Source organism: Artibeus jamaicensis, unplaced genomic scaffold (assembly GCF_021234435.1).
Source record: "Artibeus jamaicensis isolate MK-2021 breed Jamaican fruit bat unplaced genomic scaffold, CSHL_Jam_final contig_76, whole genome shotgun sequence".
NCBI lineage: Eukaryota > Metazoa > Chordata > Mammalia > Chiroptera > Phyllostomidae > Artibeus > Artibeus jamaicensis.
Genome location: NW_026521954.1, coordinates 23772177 through 23796870, shown reverse-complemented (window position 1 = coordinate 23796870; position 24694 = coordinate 23772177). Strand labels below are relative to the sequence as shown.

Below are 24694 nucleotides of genomic sequence, written 5' to 3'. Positions count from 1 at the left end.
AGTCCGACACCCTCTCCCCTGCCCACCACTCCTGGGTCGAATCCACGAACAAAGCCGTCCTCCCTGGCTGCTGTGATGGACTGAGGGACCCATGCGGCCTGAGCAGGAAATGGGGGTCCTTGTGAAGTTGGTGCCTGGACATCGCAGGTGGCAGATTGTTGGCAAAGCTGGTCACAAACCCCTCCTGTGCCACATGCCCCTTTGTCATGTGACTTTGGCTGCATGCCATCAAGAGGTGGACTGTCTTCCCTGTCCCAGTGAGTCTGGGCTGGTCCTGGGGCTTGGTCTGCTCAGAAGGCTGCTGTGAGAGTTCCCAGCCTCAGCCCTACCGACTGGCTCTGCATGTTCTGTCTTCACTCCCTGAGCCCTGCTGCTCTGTGAGCAAGTCTGCTGGACCCTCCCTGAGACTGAGCCACCTCATGCGGAAAGAGACCGTGTGAAGGGGGCCCAACTGTCCAGCTGCGTTAGCCACCCCAGTGGGGCTCCTGGCATGCAAATGAGGCCCTCTGAGGGCAGCCGGCCTCCAGGGGACACCACCTGACCACGAATGCCTGATGGCACCCAGAGTTCACTGTGTGGGGCCACGCAGCTGCCCAGTCTGCTCACCCAGAGAACGGTGAGCAGAAGAACGGCCGTTCTTTTAAGCCACTAAATTTTGGGGTGTTTTGTTCCACAGCCATAGATAATTAGCACACTGGGAGGCTTTTCCTGCAGTGGGTGGCCAACTGAGAAGGCGCCAGGCCGGTGCTCCTGGAGGCTGCTGAACGGAGACACTCAAGCAGAGACAGCGAAGCAGAGGCCGGCTGGACCTCAGAGAGACAGCAGGGAGGGGGCTGGACCACGAGTCCCATTTGCGCTCCTGAATCCAGCCAAGAGGGGGCTGGTTTCCTTACTAGACTTCTTAGCTAAGCAAGTAAGAAACTTCCTTCAACATTTTTTTAAGCTAGTGCGGGTTAGACTTTTGTGACCTGCGATGGGAAGCATACGAATGGATACGCATCTGTTTCCTAGATGTGCTCTCTGTCGTTAGGTTTCAGCCAAACTGGACTGGCCCAGGGATGTCATTATCTTTAAACTTAGTTCCTCCATCTGTCAAAGTCCCCTGGTTTCTAAAAACCTAATAGGATAAGATTGCCTTATTTTATTGACAACTAATGTATTCATTCAGCAGCTCTCTATTTGGTAGTTACTATGGGCAAGAAACTGGGGTAAGTAAGTGCTGGGATGTAGCAGGCAACAGGGTGTATCCAGTGTCCCTGCCCTCCGATCCAGGCTGTTTAATCAGGACTATGTCAAATTTGAAGAAGAAAACGGACAGGGTGAGCGTGCACACACCTACTCTACAATCTGGTTGTGGGAAGCACCGGGGATCATCCGTGTGAAAACGCCTAAAAAAATTCTAGCAGAAAAATATTTATTTTCATTCATGGGCTAAGACTATAAGCCCATTTCTGAAGTATCTGCTGCCACCACTGAAAATACCTCACATGCCACCACTCGAGGCGTCTTTTCTGCTTCCAAACCTGACGTGGAAGGTAACGTTCTCCGTTGGCCAATGGGGAGTCACGGGGAACCTGCTCCAAATCCTGGGGGCGTGCAGTCAGGGGGCTGCCTCTGTCCTCACCACCCACCCTTCTTGGGGAGGTGGGAGCCTGAGTTCCTTTCCCTTTTGCCTCTCTCGCCACCAAGCTCTGGTTCTCGGCAGAGACCAAGTGCAGTCTCCAAATGCTACGCTTTAATGAGAGGAAATTCACTTGACTTCACGTACAAATTTGCCGGGGGAAGTGATTCTGATGAGGATAACCACACCCACATCTTAGTGTAAATTATCACGAACGTCTGAAACCGTGAGCAGCTGGAGAGTCCCTGTCACTCAACTCGGCTTCCGCCTTGGGGGTTCACGACCTCGTCATGATGATCTGACCTCCCCGAATTCCACCATTTACTCACGTGAGAGGTCGTGTCCGAAGAGGGTATTTCCTGCACAGACCTGTGTGCAGCCATTGGCGGAAGCCGTGGGGTGGGCTGGGTCCCGGGCATGTTGAAGAGAGGGTGTTGGTCCCCCACTCGTGGTTTCACAGTCTAGACCCAAACCACGGACCGGCCTGACCTCCCGCCCTTCCCCGTGTATCCCCACCAACAGTTTGCTGTTCTCTGAATTAGCTGTTCCCACGTCACTGACCCTTTGCTCTCCAGTCCCTCCTCCCCCGCCTCTCACTCAGATGAACTTCGAATCCCCATCTGAGATGCAGCTCACAGGCCACCACTTGGAGGCATCCGTCCTACTCATTCCAAAGCCACAGTCACTGTCTCCTCCGGGCTCCCATCACACGCTCTTCACACGTTTATTATCATGGCATTTGGTGCTTCAGTGAATGTCCAGTGGTCACGTACCAGGAACATGGAGTCCTGAAATGAATCAGTGGTCACGTACCAGGAACATGGAGTCCCGAAATGAATCAGTAATTTTCTTGTCAGGCCTCTGAGTCTGGGAGGGAAGACATTCAAGTAGAAAAAGATCACCACAGTGCAGTGACTTAACGCAGCGGCAAATCCTCCGTGAGGGTGAACACCGGCTTCCGAGGGAATCAAAAGGAAAAAACCCAGGCAGTTCCAGAGGCAGGAGCATCTCGGCCCTGTCTTAACGATGAACAGAAGTTATCCTAATGAAGAGGAGGAGGAGAAAGACTTGTGCTGACTGTCAGGGGTTTGTCTTTCCAGACAGCTTCTCAGCCTCTTGAAGGCAGACATGGGTTGCAACCAGTTTTGTTTCCCGTTCACCCAGGGCAGGTGTGCAGTAGGTGCTCAACAAATGTTTGCAGGATGAATGAACTAGACTTCACTCCAGGGAAGGTCAACTGTGTTCTTGTTTCGGGCATAGTCTCTAAGCAGGGCTGCGTAACTCAGTGAGTGAGAACATGTAATGGGACCAAGCCCAAACCTGGCAGTTTAAAGCAACAATGCATCACTTCTCATGATTCTGTGAATTGGTTGGGTGGTTCTTCTGTAACTTCCTCGTGGATTCACTCACATGGCTACATTCTGGGGGAGGGTCGCCTGGATTTGGGCTCCGCCTCTTCATGGGGACATCCATTCTCTAGGAGGCGGGGCTGGGCGTCCTGCCCAATGCTGACGTCACCGGGCTAAGAGGGAAGGCCCTGGAGCACAACTGCTTATCAAACTCCTGCATGTGTCATGTTTTCTGACGTCTCGGTGGCCAGAGACGGTGGCAGGGCTAAGTCTGGTTTCCATGTGACAAGTGAGACTCGAGGGCCGGCGGGCGTGGCTCGCCAGGGCCATTGCAGGCTTCAGTCTGCCACAGGTCAGTGGGTGGCAGGTTGTCGCAGTGGGAGGGATCTCTGCATGGGCGTGGCACAGGGGTGGGGATGCATGTCAGAGTCACTGCCCTGGGGGCGTAGTGGTGGGAGCATTGAACTTGGCTGGACTTAGAGCTGGAAGACCAGGGTTTGGCTCAAATGAAACGAGCCCAGGAATATCTACTTCCCAGGTTTCCTCCAGCATCATAGGCAATAATGTGAAAGCATCTTGCAAACTGGAAAAGCAGAGAAATGAGCATTGTCAGGCAGAGAAGCCCGCTCAGCACCACAGACAGCTCCAAGGCTGAGGTGGTTCCCAGAGAAGCCCTGATGGCGAGTCCCTCCCTGCTGCCTTTCTGTGCAGGCGGCCGTGCCCCAAGGAAACCGCTTGTTGGACGTCCAAAGAGCCGGACTTGGCCCTTGGATTCTCATTTGCCCTGGCTGTTTCCTCTTCTGCTCCACATAAACTGAGTTCAGCGTTAGTCGTGACTCAGAAACCTCAAATAGGAGTAGCTGAGACAGGATAGAAGTTTCAACTCTCATAAATGAAGGCCCTTGCCAGACATCGCAGGGCTGCTACGGCATGTCTGCCGCCGGAAGCCCAGACCCAGGGTCCTGCTGCTCACTGCCCTGCCCTGCACCCCAAGGGGGTGGCCCTCAGCTTCCTGGTCTAAGGCGGCTAGGTGGCCAGTGTGCCTGTCAGTGCATCCACCTTCTTTCATTTGCTCCTCCCTCCAGGGACGGCAATTACTTTCCTGGTGTCTAGCACGCACCAGAAAGAGGTTAAAAGGTGTTGCGATGTGAGATTAAAAAGCCAGCACTCTCGGGCTCTGAGGAAAGAAGGAAGAGAGAAGGAGAGGAAGGAGGAAGCGATGTCTGTTTCCTTTATGACAGACACCTGTGAGGCGGAGCAGCCGAGACGACTGATGTGCTCACAGCGAGTCTGGGTCGGGACGGAGTTTGAGTCACACACGGGCACACCTGGTCTTATCATGCTCAGAAAGGTCATGTTTGCACCCTGAAGGTGTGTGGCAACCCTGCGGCAGGCATGTCTGTTGGCAAGTCCATTGGGGAAGATGCTGTGAAGGTCATTGACATGACAACAGAGGATTTCGACTGTTATATAAACCCAGCCGAGATGGGGGCAGCAGCGACTGAGAGAGGACTGACCCCAGTTCTGGAAGGGGTTCTGCCGTGGGCAGAATGCTGTCCAGCGGTACCACACGCTACAGAGGAATTGGGTCGTGAAAGGAAGAGCTGGTCGGGGTGTCGAACTTCATTGTTGGCTGAGTAAATCGCCACGGCCACCCAACCCCCAGCGCCTGACACCCGATCTGTCAGCAGCCTTCAACACGAGGCGAGGCCCTCCGCCAGCAGAGAGGCGGTGACTTGCTGATGGCTCCAGTGATGGTGAGAGAATTTTAACAGCAGATGCGGGGTCCGGTACAAATAACGCCTCCCTTTTTATTACAAAACCTTTTATTACAAAAATCATAATCCTGTAATTCTGTAACACAGCTATATCACACTCAAGCACACCCTAGACACTTTAGGTAAAATGTTCAAATTAAAACTGTAAACCATTACAGTTTTTATTGTAAATTATTACAGTAAATTATTATTACAGCAATACCATTACCCTACCAACCACGCTCCAGCAGGCCTTACTTCTACAGGACCCTGTATTTTAAGTTAAGGGATGTACACAGTTTAGATATAATGCTATTGCACACTTAATAGACTGCAGTATGGAGCAAAAAGAACTTTTACGTGCATTGGGAAGCCCTAAGAATGTGTGTGACTCACTTTATGGCAACGCTGGCTTTGTGGCTCTGGTCTGGAGCTGAGACCTCGGGATCTCGAGCTGAGCCTGGGCGTGTGTCTGTCCCTCGGCAGAGCCCTGCCCGACACGCCGGCTTCCAGAGGGAGCTCTCCTAGGGGTGGCACACAGGAAGCACACAGTGGCAGATGTCGCTGGCCAATCACAGAGCCCTTTCCCAGGGGACCTAGGTTCAGCTTCAGAATCTTAATACTGTTTTTTCCCAGCTGAAAAGACTTCAATGTGCAGTGCCTGCCCCAGCAATTAGGAAGGTACATCTAACATCAGCCTCTCCAGGTCTTCCACGTGGTGACCATCCTCTGTTCTCTGTGACATCTTGGATTCTCTGAGGGGAAGATGTTTTGGGGCTGGGGGTCTCAAGCCCCATGGGATACAGCCTAACAGAGGCTTAGCCTAGAAGGTGGTGGGTTGGTCGCAGGCTCTCCTGAGCCCAAGATCCGCAAGGCAGAGCCAGCGACTGGAAATGGGCATTTATCAGATGGTATGAAGAGTCTTTCAGCTGAATTCCAAAAACCTTCACCCAGGACCAAAGCCAGTGGCTCACTGCGGATCCAGGGTGCAGACTGAGAGCTGCTCACGGCTGCTTCCGGCAGAGCTGGGACCAGGCCTGCAGTTGGCGATTTTCAGTCCGCCAGCCCACGTTGGGGCATGTTTTCCTCTGAGCAAGCGTTCGTGCCCCAGCCTCATTCTGAAACCATGCGTTGACACATGGAAGAGGCAGGCTGTGGGCTTACACAAGAGCGTGGGCTGGAGGGCTCCTCCCAGCTTCCAGAAAATTCTGGGGGAGTCAGCCGTGAATAAAGCCCAAAGGGTTCCAAGGTCAGATGAGCAAAGATTAGTTTATTTTTAAATACTTAATAATGTTAAACGTGCAGGGGGATCTTTGGCTCTCCCAGGTGGCGAGGCCGTCCATTCAGACAATCCCGTTTTTGACCTGCTTGTCCGGCGTGGAGGAGGGGCCTGCGTCAGGCTGTTCGCTGGGCTTGTTGTCGGTGACAGCTGAGTCGGTCTTCCCCTCCGGTGGGGATGCCTTGTTCCTTCCGGCAAATGCCTGGCTGATTTCTGCATGGGTTCTGTTTTTGGTCTCGGGCAGGACAAAATATAAATAGAGCGCCCCTGTGAAGCAGATCGCGGCAAAGACCAGGAAACAGTAGGTGTGCAGACTTTTCTGTGGAAAGGCAGAGACAAAAGCCATCAAACGAACCGTCCCCACCCTGGCCGCGAACCGTCTCCGGACAGATCGGGTCTTCCTCGGCCCCCACCTGGAAGCCCACGTTCCTGCATAGAACGCCGTGCAGGTGAGGCTGGCTCCGGAGGCAAACGCGCCTCCCAGCCATCGCCCTGAGACGTCTCACCTGAGGCACAAATGCATCAGCTGGTAAAGATGAGGACCTAGCATTTTTACATTTCAAAAAGTGGGCGTGTAAAACCGAACCACCATGAAAGCAAAGTGTCGTCCACTTAACGTTGTCTTAAGTTCATGCTCACTATTAACCACATCTTCAATGTGCTCACTGGAAAGTGTGAGGATACAAGGAAGCAGAGTTCCTCTGCTCATGAGAAAAACACGGAGCAGGGACTAAGCCAGGATAACATCACCGTTTCTTAATATACAGACGATGTGACTCCCTGACTGGTCCTCTGATACAGCCTTGCACAAATCGGAGAGGCCAGAAGAAAGAGGCATGTTGAATGCAGTCTCTCCATGTCCTGTGTCCTGATCACAACTCCTAATGCTCGGACTAGAACGACCCTGCCAGCTGCTCTAGACCTTGAGCTTCCCAGTGGCCCGGTTGCCTGTGCAGCTGTGGTGCACTGCACAGCACCCGGCTCAGGTAGCCGCTCAATAACCTTGTTAAACGAAAGACTTTGTGGGTTCCGGCTGGCAGGGCTGTGAGTTTTTTCATGCAACAAACATCTATTGACCCAAAAAGAAGGTGACACTCTTTCGAATGTTACCTTACAGGAAGCAATATCTTGATTTTAGTCAGTTCCATACTATTCTTTGATGTGACCTTTGTTTTCGGAGCAGGACACAGGGCTTACGAGCTTGATGGGCAGATTGCGTCCCAGTCCCGCCCGTGACTACGATGGCCTTGCATTACTGCCAGGATGTGATGGTATTTAATCTGGGAAGAGGCAGGTGCTAATGAAGCCCCTCCCGGGAGCCAGCAATATTATAGACGTGACCTCATCTGATCCCCAAAGCCACTCTGCCATAGGGCCACTTTTATTTCCATTTCAGAAGAGGAAATTGAGGATCAGAGACATTCTGAAACACGGCCAAGGTTGGCCGGTGGGAGACGGGGCGCATACTGAGGTCTGCCTTCCCGGGAACTCATGTTCTCTCCCCTCCACTATTTCTCTCCACTCGCTCACTGCTGGGTGCGAGGTGGGGGAGTGAGGGGTCCCACAGGGTCCCCGACAGTGGCTGGAATGTGGGCTGTCTTACCCTTCCTTCTCTGACAGGCGAGAAAATGGAGATCAGAATGAGTGAGTGATTTGCCTGTGGTCACCCAGCTGGTAAGGCTGCACCTGGACTTGAACTTGGCCTGATCTGGAGGCCATGGTCTTGCTTCTGGACCTGCCTCCCATGTGCAAATTCATTCAATGCAGCCGGTCCTGCAAAGCAGCTGGCACAGAGCTGCAGAGTCACCATTTTCCTGTCCCCTCTTACTTCTGTGTATCCCCACGGTTCCTGAGAAGTTGCTCAGACAATGCTAAGTCACAGTGGGTGGGGGAGGGTGGCCCTGAAGCATCTTTTCTCTTTTTTAAAAACAATACCCAGGCTTTTCATTAAGGTAGAATTTACATTTCGTGACTTGCACAGATCTTAAGTGCTTAGTTTAATGAGTTTGGAGAAAAGCACACTCCTGTGTAAGTAACAGCTAATCAAGATGCCCAGCATCTCCAGAGCTCCAGGAAGTTCCCTGGGCCATCTTCTCCCCTCCGCCAGAATACACAGAGTTAACCGCCGTTCTGGTTTCTGCCACCTTTGCATCTGGTTCTCCTGCCCCTGCCCTGGATCTGGTTCCCACCAGGCAGCCGGAGTTCTTTTAAAAGCACAAAATGAAACCTGTCTTCAAACTGCACAGCAGCGTCCCGGAGTCCCTGGGACAACCCCCAGTCCTTCTCCTGCCCGGACACCTTGGGGATTCAGCTGGGCCTCCCTGTTCTCCCTCAGAAATCGTGCAGCTTTCTCAGGCCCTCGGGTGCTCTGCGGCAGCCCCCTTCTCCTGCCGGCCACGCTCCCCGCACCCCCCCACTTACTTCCTCAGTGTCAGCCTGAAGGGCCCCTGCCCTGCTCAGCCCACTGAGGCACCCGTTTGCCTCCTCCCGGGAAACCTAACTACCACTGTGCCCTTGAGGGTCGTGTCTGCTTTTTCCTAAAATGTTGGGGCAGGACTGTGCCCCTCCTATGCGTCCCTTGCCACCCAGGCCCCGCACCAGCTGGTGCTGCCACCTGACGCCTGTGAGTGAGGCGTTCTCTCCCTCCCTCCAGCCCCAAGGGGTACCACCTGGGCCGCCGCAGAGGCCAGGGGGCTGTGTGTTTGCCTTTGGACCCCAACCCCGGAGCTGCAGCAGCTGTCCCCTCACTTCGCAGAGACGTTTGGAACAGGACCCAGCGGTTTTCAGGCCGAGAAGAATCCTTCCCCCCTTCGAGGTTTCACTGCGCTCGGATGGAAGTTTCTGCCTCCAGTGGAAACAGGCAGGTGTCACATTTGCATGTAATTTCCTCTGAACCAGGAAACAAGGGTGTGGATGTCGGAGACCGAGGGGCCTGGCCGAGGGCTGTGCGGGCCGTTACAACGAATGACCCCAGGTTCACCCTGCCGCTGACCACAGCCCAGGCCCAGAGGGAAAGTCTGGGGCTGAGGGCGGAGAGACAGTGGCATGGTCTCCTCACGGCAGAGGCAGCCCACTCACCCCGAGTCTAGAATATTTTTCAGGAAAGGGGCCGGGTGGAGGGCAAGAGGGAAGGAGGAGGGAAAAAGTCAGGCCTTGGGAGGCAAGGTGTCCTGAAGAGCTCAGCCAGTTAGGGACAGCGCCAGCTTCCGGCCCTGAGCGTGAATTCCCTCCTGTCCTGTCTCCTCCTCCAGCTGACTCTTTGGCCGGCCGCATGACAGGAAGCACCTTTGGGCAGGAGTAATGGTCGAGGTAGCAGCCCTTCCCCAGTGTCCACGGGCAGCCCGAGCCCAGGCCTTGATGCCTCTCTAATTCTTTTGGGAGCCCTGCTGCAAAGTGTGGGCGATTCTCTTGTTTTCTAGATGTGAAATCATGGCCCCAAGAGCAACCAAAGTCAGACTGAGTTCGGCCAGGTGAGCCGCACAGCCAGGGTTTGAGGTCCGGCTGTCTGACCCCAGAGTCTGTGTCGTTTGTCCTGTGTGTCATGTGGGTGGGACACGGTACCTGGACGGTCAGAGCAGCACACTGGCCGAGGGGCTGCTGTTCCCCAAGTGGCTCCGTCCCGGCATGGGGCAGCGGCCAGGGCCCCCCAGGCTGCGGCCTCTGACAGAGCCTGATGGGTGGGGTGGGGGACAAGTAGCTGCTTTGAAAGTGGTCTTGGGAGTGCTGGGAAGGGAGGGACGGGTGACCAGCTGTCCACACATCTGGACACAACAAGCTTAGTGCCTTAGAGGCTCTGGTCTCCTTGCTCTGGGTACGGGCACAGAAGTCCACTCTCTCGGGCCCACCGCCTTGGCCCTCCCCGGGGAGGGCGCTCTAAGGATTGGATTTGTGATGATGGACTTGCCCGTCCTCCGGGAGCCCCAGAACCGGTTTCCAGAGGATTCCATGGGGAGGCCTGGTGACCACCCGGCGGAGATGCAGACAGGGCACCCACTCATTCACTGGGGTGTCCCTCCTACACCGAGACCTGCCGCGTCCTCTGTTCCTCCTTTTCGCAGCCCTCGTTTGTCACAAAGCACCCCCCGCCCCTTGCTTCCACAGCCCTGCCCCGGTCCTGCAGAGAGGGCTCTGGGCTGGCTTTTCTCCCTGGCTCTTCCTGACCATCGTCCACAGCTGCGTGCACACCCTGCTGCAAGCGAGCCGGCTGGGATGGAAGCCATCCTCCTTCACAACACGCCGTGATGCGGTGCGTGACTGTACAGGACATTGGTCTAACACAGTGATGAACAGGTAGCAAACATGATGAGTAGGTTGCAGGTTGGAGATTCTACCCAGGATTCCTTGCATACCCGCAGCAATGGAGGGCTCACTCCCTCTGAAGTAGCCCCTAGTGTTCAGGGGTAGCCCCCGGAAGGTGCAGGAGGGAGGAAGGTTAAGGGTTTTCGCCAAAGCCCATGTCTCCCTTCCCTGGGTCAACAGCTCGAGTTTCCAGCTGAGAGAGGATCAGCCTCTGCTCTGTGAGTCACCGCTCACTCAGAGGGCTGCCGAATCAGAGGGGACCCCGTGGGCGAGAGGCCCGGGCAGTCGTACCTGGATGAATGGGAAGAGGAGCCCCACGGCGAAGTTGGAGAGCCAGTTGACGGTGCCCGCCACGATGAAGGCCGCCGGCCGCTGCGACTGCTGGAAGAACTCGCCGGTCAGGATGAAGGGGATGCCGCCTGCAGTCAGAGCCAGGGCCTGGAATCAACCTCTCCGAGGGAGGGCCATGCCGCCACCATCCAACTCCCTGCATCGTGGGGGGGAGGGGGGAGGGGCGGCTCTTGGCAAGAGCCACTGTGCCTGGGTGAGCGATGGCTTTGGGGGGGCAGGAGTTACAGCCCGAACTCCTGAAGGTGTAAGAAAACCATGTGCTGCCCTGCACCATCCAAACAAGAGGCGCGCCACGCCCTTGGCTCTCCTGGCACCCTCTGACCCCAGCTGTGACAGCCGAGTACCCTGCCCACTGGTCTGACTTAGAAGGCCACCACGTTTCCCGAACGCACTGAGTTAGAGATGTGCACAGTGCTGTCTCTGGGTTAACTGGGTCAGGCAGGGACTGGCTACCTCACTCCTGGGTGAGGACCTGGGAGCCCAGAGAGGTGACGTCACTCACCCAAGGTCACCCAGCTCCCGGGGAGCAGAGCCAGGACCCAGGCTTGGGACTCTGGCCTCCAAACCTCAGCTTCTCCTGCCACCCCTTCCCCATGAGGGTGAGGGCCCCTGCCACACTAGCCGTGCTTTGCCCTCCTTCTCGCCCCTGATTGGATGCGTGGTGGCCTCCTGAGTCACCCGGCAGTGGAGGTGTGAGTGAAAATTCCATCATCACTGGGTGGAACCGTTCTTTATTTCGAGGGCCATCCTGTCTGAGCAGAACTGGGTGTCAACCACCCCTTCTGGATGCCAGCACTACCCCCAGTCACCGTGGCGACCCGAGCTGCTTCTCCGAGTTCCTAAAAGTCCTCAGGCGCCGTGCTGCGCCCAGTGTCTCTGAGGTCTGCACCCGCCTCTCCCCATGTTCCCCTCACTGAGACTCAGGTGTGGGCCCTGTCCCCGGGCCCTGGGGCTCAGCGCACCTTCTGGGGTACCATCTGCACCATGCCCCCATCCTCAGCTGGAGCCCCCACTCTGCCCAGCAGGCCCACACGTCAGCGTCCACAGAAGACAGGGAGGTGGGGGAGGGGAACCCCGAGGGTCCTTCACCAGCCCCATATTGAAAGCCACTGGGCTGAGTCACTCATTCTATCAACATTCAATGAATATTGACTTTGCTGGGCTGGTCCCACAGTGGTGACAACGTCTGAGAGTGACAATGTCCCTGCCCTCCTGGGACTTCCTCGTCTGATGAGAAAAGATGACTTGTTTATGGAAAAGGAAGTGAGTGGGCGAATCAATGATTACACCCTGCAGTAGGCACTCCACTCAGGACAGTGGGCGCCGGTGTCGGCAGTGGGCAGAGAGGGCCCCCAGGAGGGGCTGGGTGAGAGGTGGCTTTGAGGAGCAGACGCAGCTTGTGACCCTGTGGCCCAGCTTGTGCCAGGTGGGGGTGGGGGGGCAGAGGCCTGGAGCGTGAACAGGATAGGTCAAGGTCTAGAGCAGAGGGCAGCTTGCCAGCGAAAGGAGAGAGGACCTGGGTGAAGTGGAGGGGTCTGCTATTGAAGAAAAGCAAGGAGGGGTTTAGGCAGCGGTGGAGACTGCTGGGCAGTGCGGGGGGGTGGGGGGGTGGGGAGGCCATGGTTGTTTGTGGGCTCGGAGGGTGGCAGCAGGGATGGAAGGGAGGAGCGGGTTCAGAGACCCCCCGCCCCACGGAGGCAAAGCTCTTAGTGTGAGCATCGCACACAACTGCACTCGCGCTCAAGGTCAACCGAGGTCACAGAGCCAGCACCGTCTCCAGCCTGTGTGGATCCTGAGCTCTCACTCTGACAGCCCCATCCTGCTGCCGCCATGTGATATGAACCCCCGCTCACCAAAAATGACCGAGGACACGCCAGCCCTTGCCCCCCAGGACGGGCAGACAGAGAGCACCTACAAGGTCAACACTTCTTATTTGATGCAAATGCCCCAAATTTGACGCAAACTCCCCGAGAAGACTGGGTGTGCTGCTCCCCACAAAGGAGGAGGACTCCTCGTGTCCTTAGAGTGTCTGTCAAAATGCGTGAGGACAACGGCTGCACACGGAAACGTGCCAACGCAGCCTCCAGGCCACACGGAGCGCACGCCGCCGTGACGCAGAGGGCCGAGCGCCGGGCGTGCAGCTGCTCCTGCGGCGAGCCCGCGGGAGCCCCCACCCCCACTGCCCGCTCACGGGTGCCATCGCACTTGGAACTGCGAGCCTGCGGCTGGCTGTGCGGCCCTGGAGAGGGGGGGGCGCCTTGTCTCTCTTATCTCTGTGCCTCCCTTCCCCCACGGACACAAATCACACAGGCTTTGGTGAGAGGCACGGGACTTGCTGTGCGACAGAAGTGGACACTCGGTAAAAGACAGCATTATTCGGATGCGAGGAGTGAGGTGGGCGAGGGGAGGGGGAGGGGCAGAGCAAGGCCGGCCCCAGGATCACACAGGAGGAGGCGGGGCCAAGCGGGGCTGAGCCCCGAGCTCATGCTTATTTCAGAACGCGGAGGAGGAGCGACGGCGGCTCTCGACCTGAGGAGGTTCCGTCCCCAGGGGACATCTGGCCATGTCCAGAGACAGTTCTGGTTGTCACAGTAAAAGGCGATGCTACCTGCAGCCCGTGGGGAGAGGAGGAGGAGGGATGCCTCTGGACATCACACGACGCGCAGGGTTACCGGGCCCCAAACGCCTGCAGTGCTAGAATTTTCTCCAGCCAGGCGCCTTGAAGTCTGCCTTAACCAGGAGGACAAGGAAGGGAGTTAACGTTTGCCATGCACCGCCTGTGCCAGCCGCGTTGCCACTAAACAGTCCTCTCTGCAGTCAGGTGGAGGCCGTTGGTCTCTGTTAGTCTGAGAGGCTTTCCAAGGATGTCACAAGGAACAGGAGTGGCAGCCTGACGTGACCCCGCGTCCAGGCCTCTCCCTTGGTGCCCTGTGGCAGGCAGGGGCGAGGTGTCTACTCTCCTCACCGAACGCAGATGTGGGCAGAGGAGCTGGATGGTCAGAGCGGGTCTGCCGGTGGGTGGGTGAGCCAGCCCCAGGCCCCTGCAGGTGCACTGGGGTGCAGGGCTCCGGCCCAGCGCCCGTGCTGTGGTGGACACAGCGCGTCCAAGCACGTGGCTGCTGTGTGGAGATGCAGCCAGGGCAACGAGGCCCCACGGGCCGAGCGCCTTGCCTGGGACCCGTCTGCCTCCAGCCAGCGATTTCAGAAGAGTTGGGGGGCGGGGGGCCAGGAGCACAGGGGGCGGGCCCCAGCCCTCGCTCTGACACTAACTGTGATATGTGGGGCTGGTTACTTCCTAAGTCCCAGTTTCCTTATCTGTGAAATGGGTGTACTAACCCAACAGGGTGACGGATGGATGGAACAGTGGCTGCTTATTACTGTCCTATCAGTACCACTTCCACTGTCACTGTTTTCACTGCAGAACGCACCTCGGAGCAGCTCTCTGAGGACCTGTGGGGCACACGCCTCTGCTCTGTTAGCCACACTGGGGCCAACGTGGTCATTTGAATTGGAAATCAGGTTAGGTCAGCCCCCTGACTGAACCCTTGGATGGTCTCCACCGCCTGGGAGTCCGACAGCTAAACCGACCCGGCTGCGGGCTGCGGGTCTCACTTCCCTCCCACTCTCTGGCTTGAGTTCCTGCCGGCCACGTGGCTCGTCCTAGAACCTCGCTGACCTGTGAGCCTCTCACCACAGGGGGTCATGGGCTCTTGAAATGCAGCCAGTGCGAGCTGAGACTTGCTTGGGGGTATAAACTGCACACTGATTCCAAAGACTAGCTATAGAAAAAAGACTTGTGAGCACCCACAAACACATCTTATATAATGATTACACAGGAAAATGATCATGTCCGGGATATACAGTTCTGAACTAACAATATACTGTTAAAAGCAATTTCACTTGTTTCTTTTTTATTTTTTGACTGGAGCTAAAATTCCATCTGTGCCTTGAGCTATGTTCCTGGTGGGCAGCCTGTGGGGCCCGGCTAGGCAGGTTCTTGCCTCAGGCAGACCTCCCGGTAGTGGGAGGAGGGCGGGGGCAGGGGAGGCGGTCACCTTAGGTGTCCGTCTGCAGGGCTGAGCCCGACCTGACTTGGCCTAGAGCTCCACTCAGCTCCACCCACCCTGGGGTGCCTTTGCCTGCTACCTCAGCTGCAATGCGCCCCCTACTGTTCTGTTCTGTCCTGTCCAATTTGGGTGGGCCCAGTGCAGTCATGGGTCCTTATGAAAGGGGGCAGGAGCCGAGGGGAAAGGAGACACCAAGGGGAGAGGAGATGCGGCAGGCTGGCTTTGAGGACTGAGGAGGCAGCTTCTGCCAGGGTAAAGGAAGGAAGCCCCTCGCCCTGGAGCTCCCAGGGCCCAGCCCAGCTGCACCACGACTCTGGGCCTGTGAACGTGATGGCAACCTTCTGGGCTGCGGGTCTGCAGGAGAGCACACGTCTGTGGGTCCCGAGTCACCAGGTTCATGGTCACTTGTAACAGCAGAGGTGGGGAAGCAGCACAGCCCTGCCCACCTCACTGGACCCTCCCACCCACAACCGCTTCTCATTCACTCCTCAAGATCAGGGGTCTGTGCTCCTTCTCCCCCTCCCTGCCCGCCCCAGCAGAGGTGACCGTCTCTGGCCTTGAACCCACACTGCGTCTGGTTGGTGTTGACATTGCTGGTGTGCAGGGGCAGGGAGTAGGATGTTAAAACAGAAGCTGCATTTGGCCTCCGAGCCCAGAAACAACGAATTCCAGGTCGCAGCAGGGGTGATTGTGGGGTGATTGTTCGAAGCTCTTCAGCCCTTCCCAGCCTCCCCCTCCCCCCATTCGAGATTAGAAATGGGTGAGACAGTAGGGAAAGAGGGAGGAGTCTGTATGGAAATGGAGGGGGCAGGTTGCTGAGTCCTGAACCCCTCCCCCGAGAGAGGACAGAAGGGACCACATAGGACCCTGACAAGCCCAGGGGAGGCCTGCATGTTGGCCTTACAAACCCAGAGACCACAGTAACCACCTAGGATGGTTCGAAATGAACACTTCTAACTAAAGGCAGGTCGTGGTGGGCATGGCCTGTGTCATGGGCCATGTTTTTCCCCTAACAAAGGTCAGTCTTTATATCTTAGCCGAGTCTGTTCCTTGTCTGGTTTTGCATCTAAGGATAACACACCTGGTATCGTCACTTTCGAATATCAAAGTAACTTCCTTTTTTCCTGACCCCTCACTGCACCGGAGCAGAGACCACACACCCCTCATTGTTACTGGTATTGACTTAATCGTTAACTGTTACCGGGCCTGTACCGGCCTATGGAAAAGAAGTACGTGCCGATCCCTTTTCTTTTATCCAATCCCAGAGGTTTCCCTGCTGTGCTGTCGCCCGCCCTCCCTAATCTGTCGAGTCTAGATTTCATGGGGACCCCCCCCATGTCTTCCCTGTCGATTCTGGTGTGTAAAACAAATGGTCAAACAGCCACTTTCTGGAGCGTTTTCTCAATCTGTTGAGAGTCGGCTTCTTGGCAGCTGTCATCAGTTTGGCTCCAATAAACTCATAAAACTCCCCGTGGATTTGAATGTGCCTTACGCTGCCCCACCCCATCCCATAGTCCCTGGGGCGTGTGAATGTCACTTTATGCAGCGAAAGATGCAATTAAGTTCAGAAACGTGAGAGGAGGCGCTGCCACGTGTCGGGGTTACCGGCCTGAGCCTAAATGCCCCATAAAAAGGACAGAGGGAATCTGGGACACAGGCGTGAGGGGAGGGGCATTTGAAGACAGGGACACAGAGTGGCGTGAAGTAGCTGCAGTCAAGGAACTCTGGGCTGTCAGGGCCCTGCCCACACCTGGATGTGGGACCTTTGGGCTCTGCAACGTCACAAGAGTACATTTCTGTCCCTTGAAGCCCCTGGTCTGTGGGGCTTAGATGGAGCAGCCACACAGTCAGACAACCAGCTCTCACTGTCTTAGAGGTTGCGAGGAGAGTTTACAGGACACATTGCTCTGCCCAGGTTCCCGGTTCCTGGGATGGCCCCAGGCACAGCCGTGAGGGACACAGAATCTGACAGACACTACAAGAGAGCCCTTGGAGGCAGCTGGTGGCCCCTGACCCCGGGGTGGAGAGGCAGAGCTTCAGACCCCCTCGTGTTTTTGCTGAAGACCCCGGCTTCATACAGACGCCTTTTCCCTGTCTGCGTGTGTTGTTGGGACTGCTTCTAAGGGATGGTCCTTTCTGGAGAGGGTTTGCAGAAAGTTGTAAAGAACACTGCTATATTTTTTATTTCCGTTTTAAGAGATAAGTGCACTAATTAACTCTGCCTTTGGCTGTGGGAAAGAGATAAGAAGGAAAAACTAAGCACAGCCAGGGGGAGAACGGCAGGAAAGATGAGACTTCAGAATTGGGTAGACGTGGGTTCCAATCCTGCCTGGGCCGCCTGTGTGCCCTGTGACAGGGGCAGGGCGGGCACCCTCGTGCCCAGGTGTCCCCATGGGGGAGGGGACAGGCCCTCTCCTCTGAGGATGCTATGGGGACCTGGTGAGTGGGCGAGTAGCTAGCGCCGAACAGGTGCTTAGCTTATGGAAGACGATCCTATCCATTTTCAAATCCCTCTCAGTCCTGAGTGAGCGGACTGTGCACCATAAGCTTTGTGGGCAGCCTGCCACCCCTCTGTCTGGTTCGAAGCATCAGATGATGCAAAGCTCTCATTCCCAAAGCCTCTGGCCCTGCATCTCTGGCTGTCTGGGGGAAGCACATTTTTCTGCGAACTTCACGGCTGTATGAGGCCCTGAGGCTGCTGCTAACCAAGCCCCAAGCTCATCTCTCACAGTCCCAGGGCCAGAAGCCTGAGCTCCAGGTGTCAGCAGGGCTGGCTCCCTCTGGAGGCCGCAGGGAGGAAACGCCCCGAGTCTCCACCCTGGCGGCTGCTGCTGTGGCCGGCCATCCCCGGGGTTTCATGGGGCCCCGCGGGGCTGGTGTGAGGCCTCAGTGAGTTGGCTGCAGCCAGACCCCAGCTCACAACCCGAGCTGCCAGCCAGACACTCCACTGTCCCCTCTGTCACGGCTGCCATCACCTCCGTGCCCTCTACTCCTGCCCTGAGGGAGTGTGCAGGGGGCGTGAATGGCCAGGGCTCAGTGTGGCCGGCTCACCTGGGCACAGGTGTCCGCAGCCTGAGATCTGGCCAATGAGCTCCGACCATGTGCCCAGGTAAGAGTTAAGACGGCAGGTCCCAGAACGGGAAGGTATAGCCAAATCCAGAGCTTGCCCCTTAGCTGTGTGACTTGGAGAAAGTTACTCGATCTGTTGTTTATGTTTTTCATCTATAAAATGGGAATAAAATTAGTTTGGAAAGTAAAGTTTCAGCAGCTGAACTGTAGATAACTCATCTTTTACCACCTGGGGAAGAGAAGGAGGAAAAAAAGAGAAAACTGATGTGGTCCACCCACTGTGCCGGTAGTCTTGCCGACCCAACCTCACGGTACAATGGTGTTACCAGCAGGGACTTTGGAGTCCTTGCATGTGAGACACGTTAGCAGGCTTCACCGGGCCTGTTAAGGTTGGAATGTGTAGCTCCGGGCATGCCCACCGGAACCTGTCACTGTCAGCTACGCAATTATCCAAGGAGAAAGAGCCTCAAACAAACAGTTCCTGTGCTTCCGTGACACCCCGCAGGGTCTCTTAGGGACGTCACACGTGCGGGCGGGGCCAGCACGCACCCTGACGTGGTGGGGGGGGGTGCTGGGGAGATGGCAGGTGGCTGACCTGCGGCTGCAGTCACTGGTGTCCCATGAATTATTAGCCAAGTTGGGTTCTCACACAAAGTTCTGACTGTTGTCTGATTTCATTTTGACACCACGGCTCCGCGTTAGCTGATATTCAGAGAGGCCTCCCTGGGCACATGGCTTCTCAGGCATGACTTCCACACCCGTCTTTGAGCCCTGTGACTCAAAGGGCTGCCTGTCTCCTGCTCCCCAGGGTTTCTGGGCCTGGCCTGGGGCCACCGGGTCACCTACCCCCTGGGGCACCCAGGCCCAGGCTGCCCGTGGAGTGGCGGGTGGCCGGCCCTGTGGGGCTACACACACTCCCTCCCTGAACTGTGTGTGACGTGTGCCCCTCCAGCCATCTGACCGTCCTCAGCATCACTGCACCGCGGGAGTACGTGCCGGTGGCGTGTGTCCCTGGCGCCCTCCCGGTCATGCCTCCCCCGCCCATTCTGTTATTTCATCAGACCCTCCTGACATCCTGCGTGGGCACAGGTGCTTTTCATCACCGCAAACACGGTGGCCCGTGAGGCCCAATGGGAGACCAATCTGCCACGCAGAGGCAGGAACAGGAGATCGGCGCTGCCTGTTCTGCTGGAAACTCAGTGCGGTTGCACCAACACAGAAACTGAAATGAAGAGGAGGCACGGCAGCCCCCCACCCCCAGAGAAGAGCTCTGTGCCCACTCCAGACCCGCCCCGAGCCACTTCTCAGTCCCACCGGGTCTGGGGTGGGGTTGGGGGGAGGACACAGACCCAGAGCCTGGAATGGCAGGGCTCTCGGGCTCACCCACCTTGGCCATGTTTCCGATGGGGAAACTGAGGCCCGAGGAGAGGAGTGGACTTTCCCACTAGGGCAGCGACAGAGCTGGAAGTAAGTCCTGGGTGAACAGCTTAGAACGTTCCAGACGGCGCACCCTTACAGGAAGTGCAAGGTGGTGGTCGGGGGCCCGTGACAGGCCCTCCGCTCCCCGGCTCTGTGTAAGGCTCCTCCCATCCCCACCCCCTCTGGAGCTGCGTGTAGCACACAGTGAGCGATCCATCTTAGCCGTCACCACCATCATCATCGCCACTCTGTCTTCCATGTTACACTGTAACTTGTCTGTGGGTGGGCACAGCTGCAACTGGAGTACCTTCAGTTCATCCCAAACTAGCACGTGTGGCTCGTGCCCCCCCCCCACTGCAAACTGCTGCAGTGTGGCTGTAACCTGGTCATCAACGCACCTCTGGGGAGCACGTGACCCGCCATCCGTGGGATGGAAATCAAGACAGTCGCTGAGTTTAAATGTCCAGGGAACCCTCTCTTCCCCCTCCGTTCCCGAGCAGGCCTCCCCCTCCCTGGGCCCCAGACTTCCATCTGCACAAGGGACACCCCCACCATGGTGGCACTGTGAGCCCTGGGCCAGCTGGTGCAGAACAGGGTGGGTGTGCCTTACCTGGGCCACTGCAGAAGGATGCAATGATGGCCAGAATGCAGAAGATGCTCAGGTAAGGGATCCAGGAAGCCCGGTCCTGTGAGAGAGCAGCAGTGGGCAGGTGAGGGGGCAGGCGTGTGGACGACCCGGGCTCCCACCCCAGGGCCTCCTCTGTCCATCTGCATGACCTTGGACAAGTCCCTTTACATCTGAGTCCCAGTTTCGGTGTGCAGACACTGGGGATAGTGCTGACCTCTGAGCCATTCCAGCGTCTGTCTTACAGACGGGAAGAGCAGAGAAGTTAAGTGACTTGCCAAAAGACTCATGGTACACAAGTGGGAGAGCGGGGGACTCACACCCAGGCAGTCTGGCCCGAGAGCCCCCGCTGGTCCCCATCAGCCAATGATGTGACCATCGTGCAAGTGCCTTGTGTGGCAGCAACAGGCGCCTTAGGAGTCATCTCTCCTATTCCGTAGGTGGGCAAACAGAGAGACTCAGAGCTCAGAGAGGGAGTGTGTCTCGCCCAAGATCACACAGTTCATCAGTCCTCACGTCTCCCAGTCCGAGGACCCACCACCGAACCCTCCTCCCCACGGGTGCAGGGCTGAGAGGCCTGGGGCAGCCTTTGTGTCAGAGGCGTCCACAGACAGTGCTGACTCCCCAAGCCAAAACTCCGGGGCACCGAAGCCACAAGCCAGCTCCCTGCTGACCTCCCCAGGGTGCCCCAGGCACACAGTCTCACCTGCAGCGTCAGTGTGACTGTGAGGATCCCAAAGAAGAGGGTCATCAGCCCAAAGCCGCCAATGAGGAGAGGTCTCCGCCCCAGGCGCTCGATGACCAAGCCCTAGGTCAGGGTCAGAGAGAGACGGTTACTACTGCACTTCCGGCAGCAGGGGGGGTGGGAAGGGGGACTGGGAGCTGGCGGGGGTCCTGGTTAAAGGGTGGTGTTGAGCTGAGACAGGACACTGAGGCAGTGGTCTTATGAGGAAGGAAGAAAGGAGAAAGTCGAAGTTCTTGTGCACCTGTTTGACGATCTTACACTCACCTTTCTTCCGAACCTCCCTCGTCAGGGGGCGGGGCTTCCCTGCTGGGGGTTCTGGGAGAGGGGCCAGAAGGACAAGGCTGCCGCAGCCCTTGCCACCCTGCTTTGGAGCCCCACTGCCATGGAGACCACACTCTCTGTATTCCTCTGTGCCCCACGCTGTGGATTTTAGACGGCACACTCCGAAGACCCAGGTGCAGGGGTGGGAGTGGGCAGAGAAGTTTCCCTTAGTTCCCACTCTGCCTGTGCCTGGGGTGTGACACCAGGAAGCCCAGGTGACAGTGGCCCCAGAGGTGGTGCCCCCAACCCACCTGCAGCCTTAGGACTGTCCCTGACCCCCATTCGCTGGACCTGTATCTGCCTTTCAGTTGGGCCAGTTTGGGGCTGGCTCTTCACTGAGCTCCTTCAAACGCCAATGACTTTGGAGGACAGTGATTGTAGCCAAGTTTCAGAAACAGGCCGGCCTGGGTCTTCTACCCAGGTCTTCCGCTTCTCCGGACGGGTGAATGCTGGCCTGGCCTCCCCTCCCCAGAGCCCCACGGGGCCTGTCTGTGCAAGGAGGACTGAGTGCCCTCCGGCCGGGCTGTCTGGGGGGCTGTAGGGGTCGGTGAGAGATGGCATCCAACACACACGCTGGGCTCTGTCAGCTGCTCCCTGCCCTGTCCCCTCCCCCTCCCAGTTCACAGAAGGAGAGCACTGGAAATAGTTCATAGTGGCTGGCTCAGGCTGCGGTTATTATTTCATGTGGTTATTATTTCACTCGTTTTTTGCCCACCTTTTCCAAGTTTCCTACAACGAGCTTTTTTACCTTACAAAATAAAAATAAAGATGAAAAGATCAACACAGCCTAAGGATGGAGACGCAGATTTCTGTGCCCCCAAATTACAAATCTTTACTCTGCCGCGATTTCCAGTACCCGCACTGACAAATTTTCATCACCGTGTAGGATGTGTTTTTGCTTTAATCTATGGAGTCAGAGCCATTCTTACAGTTAACAGAGCAGAGCCCAGACCTCAGCCGGCACCGAAGACGCAGGCTGCTCGTGACTGGAACATGCGGCATCTGCGGTCCCCTAGCCGCCGGCACCCACCGACACGGCGTCCGTCACTGTCGGTCCCGTCAGTCTGGATTAGAGTTCCACGCAGATGACCGCTGCGCTTTAGAGGCCCCTAGAGGCCTGCCCCGCTGTACCCAACGGCAGTCCATCCCTTTTCGTGCCGAGGGAATGAAGTGTTGGTGTAGTTCACCATACTTTGCTCCTTCGTTCATCAGCTGGTGGACGTTTGGGCTGTTTGCAGTTTGGGTTCTTATGAGCGAAGTTGTTACGAACACCGGTGTCCTGTGTCTGTGCCGAGTGTGCTTTGATTTCTCCTGGGTAGATACTTAGGAAAGAACAGTTGGGTCGCAGGTACAAATTTTGTAAGAAGCTGCCAAAGTGTTTTCCAAAGGGTCGCACCGTTCCCGGTTCCCACCAGCAGAGGGTGGAAGTTCTAGTCGCGCCGCATCCTCGGCAGCCCGTGGTGTGACCGGCCTCTGCACCCTCCTTACGGTGAACTCTGGTATCTCTCTGTGGGTTTTAGTTTCATTTTCCGACGACGCACGGTGTCAAGAACCTCTTCACCTGTTCACTGGTGTTTTTCTATCTTCTTTGTGAAGTGTCTGTTCAAGGCTTTCGCCCATTCAGCTGGGCCGTTGGTCTTATTCTGAGTTCCAGGGGTCATTTATATGTTCTGGGTTCAAGTTCCCCGTGAGGCATGTGCTTTGCAGGCATTTCCCAGTCTGGCTTGCCTCTCATTTCCTCAGCAATGGCTCGTAAGTAGTCACAGCTTTGAACTGTGGTGAAACCTAGCCAATCCTGTTTCCAACCAGTTCACGCCTCATGGGCCCCACCTAAGGAATCTGCTTCCCTCAAGGCTGCAAAGCCTTCCTCCTGCGTCTCCTTGGAGAAGTGTCAGCATGTAGCTTGCACGTGCTACTCCTTGGTCCATTTCTTGTTAACTTTTGTGGCTGCCACGAGAGAAGGGCTCCCTCCCATTTTCCCATGCAAACATCTACTTTTCGCGGCACCGTGTGTCGTCGAGACCGCCTTTCCTTGTCACACTGCTCTGGTGTCTTTTGCATTTCTGGACTCCATCCTGTCCCGTTGGTCTGCATGGCTGTCCTGAGGCAAAAACCTCACCGCTGTGACCGCTGCATGCCGAGCGCTGCCATAGCACTGACCAGGTGCCAGGCCTGGCTCCAGGTGCTTTACCAATAGTAATAATTTCCCCCTCATAATGTCCTATGGAGGACATGTTTCCCCTATTATATCCAGAAACTGAGACTCGGAGAGGCTTAGCGACCTGCCCAAGGCCCCACAGTGGTGGAGCGAGCATCTAGGTCGAGACTGTTAGGTTCCGAGTCTTGCTTTTAACCCCTGTGCTCTCCTGCTCCCCCTAGTCCCGGGGAGAGAGATATCATGCAGATTTATCAAGAGGAGACTCCCTCTCTCCACGGCTGCCCTCCCTTCACCTGTGGGAGGCTGGGCATGGGGGCACAGGGAAGAAAGAAGCGGGAAGAAAGAAACCCCAGGGAAAGTGATGGGTTGAATTGAGGCCTCCCCCAAAACTAGATGGCAGAGCCCTAATCCCCGGTACCTTGAAACGTGACTTTATTTGGAAACAGGGACATTTACAGAAGTGATCAATGAGGTCCTTCTACAGAAGCTCAAATGAGGTCCCTAGGCTGGGCTGTAATCTAACATGACAGGTGTCCTTGTACGGAGGAAATATGGCCCCAGACACGCACACAGAGAGAGGGCCACAGAGTGAAGAGGAAGGCAAAATCCGGGGGTACTTCTACAAGCCGAGGCCCACGCCGGCTGCCTGAGCTGTGTGTGGGGCTCCTCAAGGAGGAAGTGCGATCGGTGGGGGGGTCTCTGCCCCACTCAGGACAGGCCCTCTGACTGCTCCCGGGTGGAGGGCCTATGTCCCAGCCCAAGGCAGAGTGCGGGCTTCCTCAGCAGATGCACTTTCATCACCCAGCTGCAAAGGAGCCTGAACTAAGCACCTATGGACGGGTGTTTGTGATGGGCCAGCGCTGAGCCTTAAGGGAGGCGCGGAGACTGGAGATGGCAGAGGTCTGATACGACTGTAGCCATTGCCATTTCTTTATATCGACAATGTCACACACACACACACACACACACACACACACACACACACAGTGTGCACGGATATAGAGCAACGCACTCTGAACACCAGAGCAAGATGACGCCGCCCCGGTTTGGACCAGCGCCCAGGTATCTGTCCAAATGGCTGTTCCTGAGCCTGACACTCTGGGATGGTGGAGGATCCGTGAGGAGCCTTGCCCCACAGCAATTAGTGACTCTCCGGGCAGAAACCGGATTACTGCCACAGCCTGAGCGACTGGAACGTGGGAGGAGGGAAGGGGGAGGGTTTGGGGATCGCTGACCCGGCTCTGTCTCCGGGAAGAAAGCAGGGCAGCCTGCACGAGAAGAAACGCCAGCTGTCCGAGTTGCTGCTAGCTGGCGGCCCTTCTGCTTTAGGTGTGCGAGTGTTCATCTTTGCTTTCACCAGTTTCTGCCCGAGAAGAAGCCAAGAGCTTAAACAGCGGTGGTTGTTTTCAAATTAATCAAATTTTAAAGTCCATCTTCAGAAAACAGGGTCTCGGGAAAAGGTTTCTACTTGGAACATGCTCTCTCTAAGCTGAAAATTAAAAAATGAATTCACTGAAACGTAAGCTCTGTTTGGAAATTCCTGTTTAAAAGATGAATGTGTGAGACCTGCGTATGGATTTGGGCTGAAGGTATGAGAAATGAAAATGCTACTTTTAAATGCTTGCCATTGTAGG

General features: G+C 56.4%; 1 protein-coding gene across 4 annotated transcripts in view; it reads right to left on the bottom strand.

Annotated features, from left to right (window-relative positions):
* Positions 1-4762: 4762 nt before the first annotated feature.
* SLC2A9 (solute carrier family 2 member 9) overlaps positions 4763-24694 on the bottom strand; it is a 73161-nt gene continuing 53229 nt past the window's right edge. For all 4 annotated transcript variants that reach the window (XM_053672374.1, XM_053672375.1, XM_037126808.2 and 1 more), the window contains 4 exons: positions 20543-20644; positions 19822-19897; positions 10597-10724; positions 4763-6325 (listed from right to left, as the gene is read on the bottom strand). In XM_053672374.1, coding sequence (XP_053528349.1) covers positions 6071-6325; positions 10597-10724; positions 19822-19897; positions 20543-20644 — 561 coding nt within the window. In that variant the 3' untranslated portion in view covers positions 4763-6070. The remainder of the gene's footprint in view (positions 6326-10596; positions 10725-19821; positions 19898-20542; positions 20645-24694) is intronic.